This window comes from Pseudorasbora parva, chromosome 3, assembly GCF_024679245.1.
Source record: "Pseudorasbora parva isolate DD20220531a chromosome 3, ASM2467924v1, whole genome shotgun sequence".
NCBI classification, from domain to species: domain Eukaryota; kingdom Metazoa; phylum Chordata; class Actinopteri; order Cypriniformes; family Gobionidae; genus Pseudorasbora; species Pseudorasbora parva.
In genome coordinates, this window is record NC_090174.1 from 6,750,918 (window position 1) to 6,764,399 (window position 13,482).

A 13,482-nucleotide genomic window follows, 5' to 3' on the forward strand; every position below is an offset into this window, starting at 1 on the left:
ACTGACAGGGAAACAGCTGTTCAGGCCAAAGCATTTTGGAGTGCAGTCTTTTTTTGCAAAAGCAGCATTATCACAATCCTGTCTATGTTGGACAATCCTGTGCAAAATAACAAAAAGAAGAAGAGGACACGTTCCATTCTCACATATTAACCACTGTAAACATAAGTACCACATTTGAGACATACAACTGACAAATACATCAGTTTACAATAACGGTATACAAAAGTGTCTACGTAACGATACATGTTTAGCAGTCTTCCAGATTGGTGACTACAGCTGCTTTATATATGAGTTCAGAAATATCTCCCAGTGAGGTCTGAGGGTAGTGTGTCAAAGCCTGTCTCTGTAGAGCTCCATCAGGAATCACTTGGTCCACACACATGGAAGAATACATGGGCTGATTGGCAGTACAGTAAGATTTCAGCTGATGTCCAGAAAACCCTTCAGGCTGAGTGGTAAAGCAGTTGTTCTGCCAGAGACCGTTCGACTGGGTTTGGAACGAATATTGAGGCAGTCTTTCTGATGGACAGTTGGAGAAGGATGACCCTCCAGGTGTTTCGGGGTATCTATTCGCCCACTGCAGAACTCCAGGCAGGTCTGGGGAAATAGAGGGTTGGGGTGGCGTTGGGTGCGGAAGATTTTGAGACCAGGGACTCAGAGCTTGTCTAAGGCTTTGCTGAGGGTGACGCAGGCCTCTGTTGACCTCTGTTGCTCTGTCTCTTTGTTCGTGGATGCCAGAATTTGGTTCAAGATTGGTTGATGGAAAGCTAGTTAGAGGTATACAGCCAGAGCTCATTTCCCTGCCTGGACTCCTCCTTAGTGGTGTTGTCAGCTTCTTGCTTTTCATACAGCGAGCCCGTCTGTTTTGGAACCACACCTGTAATTAAAATATTAAAATGTCAAATCAAAGACAGACTGAAATCAAAATAATATTATATTGAGCGTGCTATAGTTTTAATACCTGAATTTTGCTTTCTGGAAGCAGTGTGAGCGCAGCCAGCCTTTCGCGCAGCGTGATGTCTGGATACGGCGTAATCATGAACGCGCGCTCCAATTCTGACAATTGCGCGCGGCTGAAAATCGTCCTCTTCCTTTTCCTCTGGCCCTCAGCCTGGCAAGTTCTTTCGAGTTCGGGAGAAGACAGCGTACGCTTGCTTGTTTCATCTAAAAACAAAAGTCACTTGTTTAGTAAAACGCATATTTCCCAAATGTATTCTTTAAAAATATATTTTTCCACGCGCATTGCCATAGAATGACCTTTGTGGGTTCTTAAAATAACCATTTTAATATTCTAAAGAACATTTCGTCCAATTGAAAAGTTCCATGGATGTTACAGATTCTTAATGGAACCATCAAACTTACTTTAAGAGTTTTCTTTTTTGGAACGTTTTTATAAAGAAACGTTCTTTTTAGATTATTAAAAAAATATATAGCGAAAATAACACAAAATAAATAAGAACAATGATTATTAAAGGTAGTCAATAACAATCACAACAAAACCAAAGTGCTCACCTGTAAACTGGACCATGTTTGTGTTGAAAATAAAATCTCTTTCAGTGTCCACGGTTATTGTTTTGACTAAATCGAACGATTGGTCAAAAAACAATGCCATAGTCCAGTTTTTAATCAAAGTTCAGTTCTCGGTCTGAGGTTCCAATCCTGCCCACGTCCAACGCCGAACTGTCTCAGAGCGCGTTTAAAGCCACCTGCTTTATACCCGCTCCTTTCACACCCACGCGCTCCTCTCGCCCTTCAAGGTGTCGTCTCAGGCACAGCGATAGCCCGAATCAGAGAAGAGTAAAAAAGCCTTTCAACTTTGATCCCCCCCACCTGGTCGGGTAATCCCTCTAGCATGTCTGGCAACTTCGTGGCCATCTCCTGTAGCTGCCGTGTCGACAGGAAAGCAGAGATCCCGCTTGTGTCTGATGGGCGTCCTGCGGCTGTCTATCACAGATCCTTTATCAGGCAAATAAACACACTCGCGTTAAAGCTCAGGGCATGGGCTTCAGCGCAATAACAGCTCTTCCACAGAGAATGCTCCATGCAGATTTTCCCTAAATAGGCTTATATAAAATAAAATTGACGTAGGCTATATACAATAAACGAATACAACTATTAAATAATACTATACATAAAATACTATAAAATAAAAAACGGCCAGTTAAAGAGACGCAGAAATTCCTGAAGATGGACAACATCTCAGTTACTCACTCTTTAGTGGATGCTTTTTTATTTTTTTATTTAGCCTATAATTAGGCTATATGTTATATTAGCTATATGTTAGCCATATAATTTATGTTTTTACAAAATAATAATAATAATAATAATAATAATAATAATAATAATATAGCCTATAAATTTGTTATACTTTAAAATGTAATTCAAAATAATAAGTGCAATTTGTGTACAGCTTGGCACCACTTTGATTTTAGTTTACAGAAATCTGGGCATCAGTATAGTCTAAGTGTTCCGTTATACCTATATAATATTTTTAGACCTATTCCCTGGATATGTTTTTCTAATATCCAGGGACATATTATTATCTAAGGATGATATTAGGGATTAAGAGCGGTGTACGACGAATGAACAGTAATCTAAACCCGAGATTACTTCAGTAATCTGTGCGTTTTTCAACTTTGTTGGCATCAGCCTTCATCACTTTCAGGTCAACATTCGAAACGTTCGAAAGACTTTTTTTTTTTTTTTTACCATTTTACCAAAATGCACGGTAATAATATAGCTTAATGTGCAACTTTTTTGGAAAATATGTCTGGTGTTCCAAAATGTATTATATTGTGAAAGCTTAAAAAAAAAACCCTGACCCGTTCGATGATTTAGCCGAATACATGTTGCCGAATACACATGCAGGCCATTCCAGGCGCTTTGATATGAAAGGTCTATTGATGATGGCGACAAGTGGCTCTATCAACTTCTAAACGAGATGAAACACAAACACTCCAGCCAAATCTGACGTTTAACACCGTGTGGGGGAAATGTGTATTTTCCTGGTTTTAAAGTTGTCAACGATAATATGGATTGCGCTTTCTGGAATGGCTAGCCTATACGCATAGACCTATACATGTTTTTAACTATTAAAAATGAACCTTTCAAATACAATACACAATGTTGTGGATCAGAAAATACCACCAGTCCTCGAAAACACTAATCATTTGAAACTTATCAATTCATAACGTTAGAATTTTGTATTCATCTTCTTCTTATTATTAGCTGTTATTCATGTCGGTGTGTTTTGCTGTTGTTGTTTTATATTTATATCAACACTGGCTTTAAATGATGCATCATCTCTCTTTTCCACTTTTTATTGATTTATTTAGCGTGACATATTCATACCTTAACAGAAGAAAATTACTGCAGTAAGGAAAACAAAATTTTTGCTTGATAAAGTCCTCCCTGGCAAACAAAATAATAAACACATTTCGGATTATATATTGCAGCCTGGAAATTATTACATTAAACCCCACTTAAAATGAACTAATCTCATTCTACATTAATAATATCAATTGTCATCATGCAAGCAAATATGCTAGACCCCCTTTTAGCATATTTTTTTCAGAATTACTTTGTAGGCTACTCTAAAAAATGCTGGGTAATTTCAACACAAATTTGGGTCAAATACAAACAAAACCAGCCCTTGGGTTATTTTTTTTTTTTTAAATTAGGCCTACATTTTAACCCAGCGTTTGGGTTTGTCTGTTTGACCCAAATGTGTGTTTAACCAACCCAGCGTTGTTTAGACTGTATGTACAATAACATTTAAATAATCAGAACTGGAATACATTTGAAACCATAGTTTAACTTTTTGTGAAATCGTTTGCTTGTTGGTGTAATATTCCTTCAAAATCGTACAATATTTATTTCTCTATGAGCTGCATAGCAACAAATTAAGGAGGGAGGATGGTAGGTAGCCAATTTGCAGTTGCAACACAATGCAGACATCCTCACAAAATTACTACAATCATAATCACAGTTGAGAAAAAATTAGTTTGGAGTTGAAAAGCATGCAACAGTGTAAGTGTATAAATGAGGTCGTGTGAATAAGCCATCAATTCAGCCGTGAAAGTGTTGGTTTGCTTCACCAGTGACCACACAGGGTCGCTGTGCATCTATTGGCATGTTGCTTTTCAATGCTGTCTGGTCTCGAGCATTGTTATCTGTCTTCTTCTCGTTATCTTTTTCCCCTCTGCCACATTCATTTGTATTAAATAAGTTATCGTCATGATTATTAATATAATAAAATTAGTAGTAATAGTAGCAACTTAGTAGGCTAGAGCCTTTTATACATGCCAAAATCAACTTAATATTAAATAAATGATACCAAGTAGCTACAACAACAATAAATACAAAAGACAGAGAAAACATTAGGCTAGTCTATTAGGGTAGTTTTTGACATTTCAAAGATTTTCTGTGTGTGCCTATAATATATACATACGAATTATAGTCAACCAATGAATCCAAGAGTTTGTGATGTAATAAAATAAAACAAAACAAATGTGTAGCTCTATAGGATATTCTTGAGGTGCAATTAGTTTTTTTTTACTAAATGTTTTGGCAAATACAATCACAAAAAATAAATATGTATTTTTTTCTTGATAGTTTTTAATATATTTAGAAAAGTGTGCTATTACAAGGGTAACCTTTATGTAAAGTTTTAACAACTTTTATCTTATTTTCTTCACACACGCGCGCGCACTGAATATGCGACGTCATTACGTCTAGTCGCAGACGTCTCTGGCGGGAGTTATAACTCTTCACCCAGCCATACCCCGAGTATTGCTCTTTTAAAGTTTCTTTCGTTTAAATATTCGTTTTATTCTCGCGGAAATGATTGGACAGAAAAGTATTACGTCGTTCTTTTCGCCAGCGTCCAAAAAAAGAAATCTAGACGAGATATTCAAGGGGGACGCAAGAGACGATGTGAGTAAACACACTTATTATGATGCTGGTGGACTGAAAGCAGACACTTGTCTTATATCGACACATTTCTTCTGAAATATGAATGAAAGTGGTGGTGGTTTATGTGTCTGTTGAACATACTGTTATTCACGAGCAAGTAAATACAAGAGTTGGCTCTGACTGACACCTCATTGTTATTTTTTTCTCTTTTCCCGCGAAATGTAACTTAGTTTACACAATTCCGGAAGTAGTTTTACGTCACTTGGCTAAACGAAAGCTAAAGTCGATGACGTGACTTCAAACAACACACTGCTAAAATGCTAGCGTCAACAAAATAACTTGCGTGTCAATTTCACATATTTTAGTTGCTTATAAATCAAAATCTCTCGAATCCTGGTCGTGACTTTATGGTAGAGCTCTAAAGAGTTACTATATAAATTGAGTCTATTTCTATGATGTAATAGACTATGTTTTCAACTATAGCATGTCTAAGGTTTTTAAATGTACAAGCGCCTCGCCTTATTGTCAAAAGACAATGGAATTCAACCAAATACATTAAAATATCGCCTCAGGGGAAAAAGCAAAAGTTGGAGAGCGATGACGTCACGTTCCCATCACCATCACTGAGTCCTGAGCAACTGGAGCGGATCTCCAAAAACAAAAAGGCGGCCCTGGAGCGGCTCGCTGCACAGCAAGCGGCCCCGGACGGGTTTGGAGAGAGCTGGAGGAAAGCGCTCAACGCTGAATTCGGAAAGAACTACTTTAAATCAGTAAGTGACTAACACATGAACAATCACTTTTATTTAAACCCTTGATAAAATATATACACACAACAGTGTTTCTCTTCCGCAGTTGATGACTTTTGTTGCTGAGGAGAGGAAAAAACACACCATCTATCCACCTTCACACGAAGTGTTCACCTGGACACGAACATGCGACATACAAGATGTGAGTTGAATGTCATGTTCATAATATTTAATGCCTGCTACAGCAGACGGTGCGATTTTGGCAATCCTATAAGATCACCACATCACACTGTACAACAGGCAGTCTGAAGGTAATGTGGCCCAATTCCAATTTGTTTTGCTCACATGTGATCTGTTGATCTCATGGTGTGAATGGCACAAAACCACATGAAATCTGATCTTTTCAATTCTGGTTTGAACCACTTCCAAATGTGGTAGGCTACTAAATCAGATACAGATCAGATGTAACAAATGTACAGACATAGGCGTAATTTGCGGGTGGGACATGTCCCCACCATTTTTTAACCATCTTGCTTCATGAATGAACCTAACTAATACAAACACAACATCTCTGGTCAATTTGAAGAGCATCATTTCATTCGTTTGTTAAATAAGAGGCGATCTGGTGCTCGTTGCCGCTGTTATCAGTGGTGCAGATTTCTCTCGTGGCTCGTGCAGTCCTCACAATGACGAGCGATTTAATCTAACATTTAACGCCGTTGCAAAGACTTTCTTTTTGTTACGGTGAAATCACGAAACAAAACGCACAAAAACTGTCCCTGCTCTTGAGGTACAATCACTGTTGATATTCGGTTTTGATGAGAAAAAAATACGAGGGCAGATTAGAAACGAAAACTTCTTGACAAGTTTACCAGACTAGACCAGGGATTAAAAGTGTGCAAATCTATGCCTTTATTCACGTGAAAAATCTTGGCAGTATATTATGTTTAGATTAAACGAGATCTATATCAATAAATGAACTATTTAATTGATTTCTGGACATCTTAATAAAAATTTTCTGCAATTGTTATTTTACATATTTAACATCTGATATAACGCTGTATTAGCAGTAGTGTTGTCAAAAATATCGATATTTCGATATGTATCGATACGATTCTCAGTTTTTACAGTATCGATACCAGCAGTATCCTTCTCCGACCGTCAGCGAGTTGACACACACCGGCATATTCTCACTCAGCCCGGTTAACCTCTGAGCCCGGCGAACGCGCGTTCTGCTGGACTTTTTCCTCATGACAGTGTGTTAGTGTGTGATCGGTCTGAATTTTGCGCGGGATTGCACAAATTAATTCTACTAATCCCCGCTGATTTCGTGCTCACATCTGAAGCGCACACACACACAGCCTACCATAATAAAGCCGCCTCTGACATGATACAAGTGCAAACATTTGCTTCTTTTTCCAGCTTATTATTGGTCAAATACACTCAAAGAATTATCAGTGCACATCTGGAAGAGTATTAACGTAAACACAGTCGCAAACAGTTCAGGAAGAACGAGTAACAGGAACAGTGTTTAGGATCCATGCGTCCGTTAACGTTAGTCTTAAAGGGACCGCAGTCATTTGTTATTCAAACTACAAAAAGACAAACGATCAACTGCTCTTGACTGATCGACTTGTGTAACTTAAATAGTTTCATCTATTGAATTTTTTACAAAGAACATTATCCAATGTTGTTTTAAATGTAATTACTATGCATTTTTTTTATTCAGCTTCTTATCTGAATGTTAGACCTACCTGAAAAAATAAAGCAGTCTATTTAATTTGTATCTTCTATTCTATTGCATTTATTTGTGCTATTGTTTGTAATCTGTTTATTTGTTCTTATTTTATTACTGTTTACTCGTCTTTTTAAATTCTATTTACCATTCGAAATCAAGCTTTCTTGTGCTGTGTGTAAGCTATTGCAACACAATTACCCCATTGTAAAAAATACATTGAGATAATTTTAATAGTAATTCATCAATTGATCAATAATTGTTCAAATCAAAACGATGCCCAACCCTAAGGAACATGTTGGCCACATGAATTTTTTGTAAAAAATAACAATGAATAATAACAAGTTCTGTTGTCATATTAAGCATCTTATCTTTTTTCTTTCTTTTTTACTGTGGTATCGATTTAGTATCGATATTTTAGTCTGGTATCGTATCGAAGTCATAATTTTGGTATCGTGACAACGATGACTACTTTTCAGTGTTTTCTACTGCACAAGAGGTGTCATCAACGAGCATAATTCAAATGATTCTGTACGCAATTGGATAATCCTTCAACCAATCAGACCACAGGAAGCGTAATAGGCATCGATTCATTCTTCTCTATCCGTCATTGTGTTAAACGAGCCAATATTGCACCAGGTGGATAAGCCAGTCTGTGATTGGTTCCCGCAAAAGTGTGACAGAAGCAGGATAGATGAATTAATGTACAGGTTTCCAGCCTGAGCTGCAGGGCGAAATCAAATTGCCTGCTGATCAGGCTGGGTTTACCCAGTCTACCTATAAGCCACTTCTCCGCCGTCAGGCCAAGCCATTCTTGTTGCTTAACCGTTCCATTCTGTGCCAGTCCGGCCTAGCCGGTACTGATATGGTTTAATTTTCCAATGTGGGAATGATACCAAAGCTCCTTGGAATGTACAAATGTTTCAGTCGATGCCTTGGTAAGGCAAAAGGGTTTACATAAGATATGAGATGTAAACCGCACCCGTGTTTGCGAATTTCTTTTAATTTTATTCACTTGTGTTTTACATCACTCAAATAGTGCACTTGGCTGTCTACAGAGAAACTAGTAGCGAGGCAACCGACCAATCCTGAGTGGTGACATCACTACATGGTTCACATGGTTAGCCAACTGTGCTGAGAATTTCAGGTGCTGTGCCGAACCAGGCTCAATGGAAATATAACTGAAAACCATTCATTCCCATTCTTAGAACCGTTTGGCCTGACAGTAGAAAAGCATCTATTGTCAGTGAAAAGAGTCTGAAGAAGTTGCTTGAAATGGCATCATAATTTTTTCTTTTGTTTGTGATGCTAGGTAAAGGTTGTGATACTTGGCCAGGACCCTTATCATGGGCCGAACCAGGCTCATGGGCTTTGCTTCAGCGTTCAGAGGCCTGTGCCACCTCCACCAAGGTATTGTCTTGTAGTCACCAAGTCAAGGGTTTATTTTTATAGCAATTTCACAATACACATCATTTCAAAGCAGCTTTACAGATTACTATATTGTAATATGTATCAATGAGATGTGCATCTTGAGACTGTTGCCAGTCATGGCTCATGAGACGCTAACTGGTGCATGTCCAATCATTCTCCTAATTATTGCTTTTTACTTGACTTTCTTTACATATTAGACCTTGAAGGAATCCAATAGTAATCAGATTCCATTACTTTCATATTGCTGTGCTTGGATTACGTGACTAAATATTTTGTTTATGAAGTAATTTGTAACTGTAACACAATACATTTTTAAAGTAACCTTCTCATCTCTGGTGACAAACTATATTCAAGCAGTTTATGTTTATTTTGAATGACACATAAGCACAAGGATGTTACTAAATAGTTTAAGAGCTAGATTATTCTTTGTTTTTGGATGCAATGATTTTATGACACTCTTTCTGTTCAGTTTGGTGAACATATTCAAAGAACTGGCTTCAGACATCGAAGGCTTTGAGCAACCTGGTCATGGAGATCTTACAGGATGGGCAATGCAAGGTGTGTTTCCCCTGCTTTCTCCTTTTCATGCGGTCATTGCAGATTTTGCTTTAGAAATTGCTCTTTTTGTCAGCAATAACTGCATTTCATTGCACAATAAATCATAAGAAAAACAAAGATGAAGTTGTGAAAGGCAAATTGGGGAAAGTCTCAAAATCCAAAACAAATGCCAGCCATATTGTTGTAGGCGGCGTTCAAACATATGATGCATTAGTGCTTCGGGTGACCCAAGGTCGAGTTTGTGGCTGGTTGGATAAACTGCTTGTCTAGTCTTAATTAAGGTAGTCATTAATTTGTTTTCTTTAAAATGTCAGTTACATATAAAGGTAGTTGGTCAAACTAGCTCTTACCTCTTTCACCACCATTTTCTGTCATGCATGCTTCCTTGCCATCGAAGAGATATTTTGCTCTGTTCTTTCTTTTGATATATTGACTGTACATATTCATACAACAAAGTATTCTGGGTGCCATGAAAGTTTTGTGAATGTGATCAAAAATGCTGGTGCTGGCTGTCTAGTTTTTTGGCAATAGGCTTGTGCTCATTTCCTGATCCTGTTTTTCTCTCTTTTTCCCTTTCCTTCCTGTCTTCTCTCACTCTGAAAATGTAAGAAAAATAATTCACAAGGATATGAAAAAGAAATGTTATTTTATTAGAGAGGGGAACTTTTGCACCAGTAAACAAATCAAAGCAAATCCAAATTTAGGTCTGTAACTATTGTTTATTAACAAAATACGAAATAAAACATGCTTTTTTTAAACTATTAATATTGTGAATTTTTAATGGACTTTTTCTACATTTAACCTAATCTTCTGAATCAGTAATTTGCATTACCAGTTGTTCTTTTTGCAAATTCACTTTCATCTGTTATCCTGCAGTTAGTCTCTATAAGGGTACGTTTACATGACAACAATGTACTAAAAAGGAAAGTTTTCACATACAGATGACACTATTGTCAAAATGATCCCCGTTTACATGGCTCTGCAAAAATGATTAAAAACGCTGTATTCTGCTGCCAGGCCAGTAGATGGCGATGCGTTTTGAACCCCGTTTGCAAATAAATAAACGGCCCAAATGCATAAAGTTTAGGGGTGTGAACCTACACTGGTCTCGTGGTTCGATTACGATTATCATGTCATCGATTCGATATCACGGTGCATTGACCATTCACTACATTATGTATACAATTTTGTCAGTCAGTTATATGAACTGAACCTTTAATTTTACCAGCTCAAAGTAAACACGCTTCTTGAATGTATCAAACAAAACTCAAGTCTGGGCACAGAAGACAACTGAAGCATTTAGAGCAAATACACAAAATACTTAAAGCCACTTCAGGATGTGGTCTGGGTCTCTTTACAGTCAAAACTAAAGTATAAATACATCTGGTTGTTGAAACCACATATGTTAATTTTACTCATCCTAACAATGCTAAAAAAAAAAAAAAATGTGTGAGAGCATGCTATAGGCTATGTCATGTTATAACCAGATATGATATGCCGCAGCACGCATCGCCACAGTGTATCTCTCTTCATTAAGCCAACGCACAAACTATGGCAAATTAAACTGAAAGCAAAGTCGTAGGTGCTCAACATACAATCATCTTCATCTCGAAGTAACGAAACAGAATGATCTTAGCAGTGCTGTTGCCGTGCTCGCTTATATTGCGTTCTTTGATTGTGAAATCAGCTATTGATCAATAAAATGCAGCTCATATCAGTTGTTTTGATGTGAACTTCATTAAATCTATCCATTTTTCAAAGACACATTTACATGCCCAAGTGTAAATTAAATCATTTTGACAAATCAGATAGCTTTGATTTACACACAGCGCTAGGTTGTGCTTACTGGGTTGTTCATAAAAGCTACTGAATTATTATTTGTTTGCACAACAAACAATGTTAAATAAAATCTTTTTTAAATGACCTGGGGGAAAAAAAACATGCAAAAAGAAATGGCTGAATCGTGGTCCGTACACGAGGTGCAGATGTTCCTCACGTTGGTTGCAGAGGAGCGGACTGTGATGTGATTGGTCAACCGCTTTGAGTGTGTTTGCGAACTGCCCCTTTATTTTACTTATGCCTTGAGCTGGAATTAAATAAGGAATATTGTGACTTTTTTTCCCCCCGAAATAATGTTTCTGTTTGTTCAGTGCACGCTGATATTGGGAATAACTTTTGTTTGTGCTTTGGCCTTTTTCATCCTTAAACATCAATATTACACATAACAAAGAAAGCTGAAAAAGTAGAAAAGCATTATAGGACCCCTTTGTTTTATGCTAATTCCAAAGTCCTGTCTACTTGCATGTACATGTCTGTAATTCTATTGGATAGCCATACAAGCCCATCTTCTTGTGCATGTGAATGTGTTCAATGACAACCCCTTTATAATTGGCTGTTGTAGGAGTTTTGTTGCTGAACGCTGTGCTGTCTGTGCGTGCGCACCAGGCCAACTCTCACAAAGACAAGGGCTGGGAGATCTTCACCGATGCTGTGGTACACTGGCTCAGCACTAACATGCAGGGTCTTGTTTTTATTCTCTGGGGCTCATACGCTCAAAAGAAAGGGGCTGCAATTAACAAGGTATGTTGTAAGCATAAAACTTAATGTGTTTGATTCTTTCAGTTCTTAACTGAACTAGAATTGCCAGCTTAAATGTGTGAAAGTATATGCCAGTATAAATATTCCTTATGATTGTACATTGTTTTCTGATTGTTGACTTGTAGAATCGACACCATGTTCTGCAAGCTGTCCATCCCTCGCCGCTGTCTGCTCACCGAGGCTTCTTTGGATGTAAACATTTCTCAAAGACCAATGAACTGCTGAAGAAGTCAGGAAAGAAACCCATAGACTGGAACGCTTTGTGATGGTCTTGTAGATGAAATGCTGTTCGTCCCGTTTCAAAAGTAAGCTTTATTTTTTTATTTTAATTTCCTGCAAAATTATCAGTGTTGGTTCTGAATAGATTTTTTCCGACTTTTAAATAAATGTTTTTCCTTTCCTGAAGAGTTGGTGAATAGTTATTTGAATTACTTTATCACTGTTCATTTAATCTACATTTCTGCATGTATCCCCTTTATGTAGTCAAATGTACAACACTAATAACAGTGAATGTTTTCGTGTTTGCGCCTGTTAATACAATAAACTATTTTTCTACCGAATGTTTTGTGCACTTGCTTTGTCAATCTAAATCTGTGTTTTTTAAGTAGGATAGACTATTTTACAAGTGTTTGAAAGCCAGATTAGATGTAATATCTGGCTTTTTCAGCGTAGAACATTGCGTCCTGGTATTGCAGACCGGGCTTAGATTAAAGGGATAGTTCACCCAAAGATGAAAATGTTATGTCTATCTGCTTACCCCCAGTGCATCCAACAGTTTTTAACTCCAACCGTTGCTGTGTGCCAGTCATATAATGCATGTCAATGGGTAACAATTCTATGAGAGCAAAAAAAAACATGCTTATACAACATGCACAAAGAGCCCTGTGGCTCATGACAACACATTGAAATCTTAAAACACAAAACAATCAGTTTGTGTGAGAAATCGAGCCGTATTTATATAATTTTTTACCTCAAATAGAACACTATATCCAACAGCCTGGAATACGCTTCACTTCCGGTAAGGTCAAGTTGTGTATGAGATTCACGTCTGGCGTTGGCGTAAACTACACCAGATCGTGTATACCGGAAGTGATGTCTTTACACGTACAAGATGCCAGAGCGTGATATTGACATTACCGGAAGTGAAGCGCAAAAAAATATGGCGATAGCAAAAAAACAACAACCTTGAAATTATATCATCGTGATAAAAACTACCTAAAATGACAACCAACTTTTGGAAAAAATGTATGTTTGATTGTTTAGTTTGTCTCACGTCCATTACATGGAGGGTGGGGGTTATGAGCTATACTGGGACCAGCCACCGGGGGAGATCGAGATGCGTCGGCTTCAGTTTGGTTTTAGTTTTATTATTTAGATGCTATAAAAACGGGGGGGGTGTGATGTTGTGATTGACAGCTGAGATTGATGGCTTCTCTGAGTGAAGTTGTCACTGAGGCACTAACAGACTTTTTTCATAATTTTTGGGAGGAGATAGGAGCT

General features: G+C 37.6%; 2 protein-coding genes across 3 annotated transcripts; one reads left to right on the forward strand and one right to left on the reverse strand.

Moving 5' to 3' along the window:
- Positions 1-247: 247 nt before the first annotated feature.
- On the reverse strand, positions 248-1,612 carry sebox (SEBOX homeobox). The gene is made up of 3 exons (XM_067439915.1): positions 1,513-1,612; positions 962-1,164; positions 248-877 (listed from the first exon to the last, which is right to left on the reverse strand). Exons 1-3 carry the CDS (start codon positions 1,610-1,612, stop codon positions 248-250), a joined length of 933 nt encoding a protein of 310 aa, XP_067296016.1.
- Positions 1,613-4,722: 3,110 nt separating this feature from the next.
- unga (uracil DNA glycosylase a) lies at positions 4,723-12,536 on the forward strand. Of its 2 annotated transcripts, XM_067439917.1 has the most exons (7): positions 4,723-4,935; positions 5,487-5,684; positions 5,767-5,862; positions 8,708-8,805; positions 9,296-9,384; positions 11,786-11,964; positions 12,108-12,536. In XM_067439917.1, the coding sequence occupies exons 1-7, from the start codon at positions 4,843-4,845 to the stop codon at positions 12,246-12,248; spliced, it is 894 nt and encodes a 297-aa protein (XP_067296018.1). In that variant the 5' UTR covers positions 4,723-4,842; the 3' UTR covers positions 12,249-12,536. The 2 variants fall into 2 exon arrangements, with proteins under 2 accessions (XP_067296018.1, XP_067296017.1); XM_067439916.1 differs by lacking the exon at positions 4,723-4,935 and having other exon boundaries at positions 5,183-5,684.
- Positions 12,537-13,482: the final 946 nt, after the last annotated feature.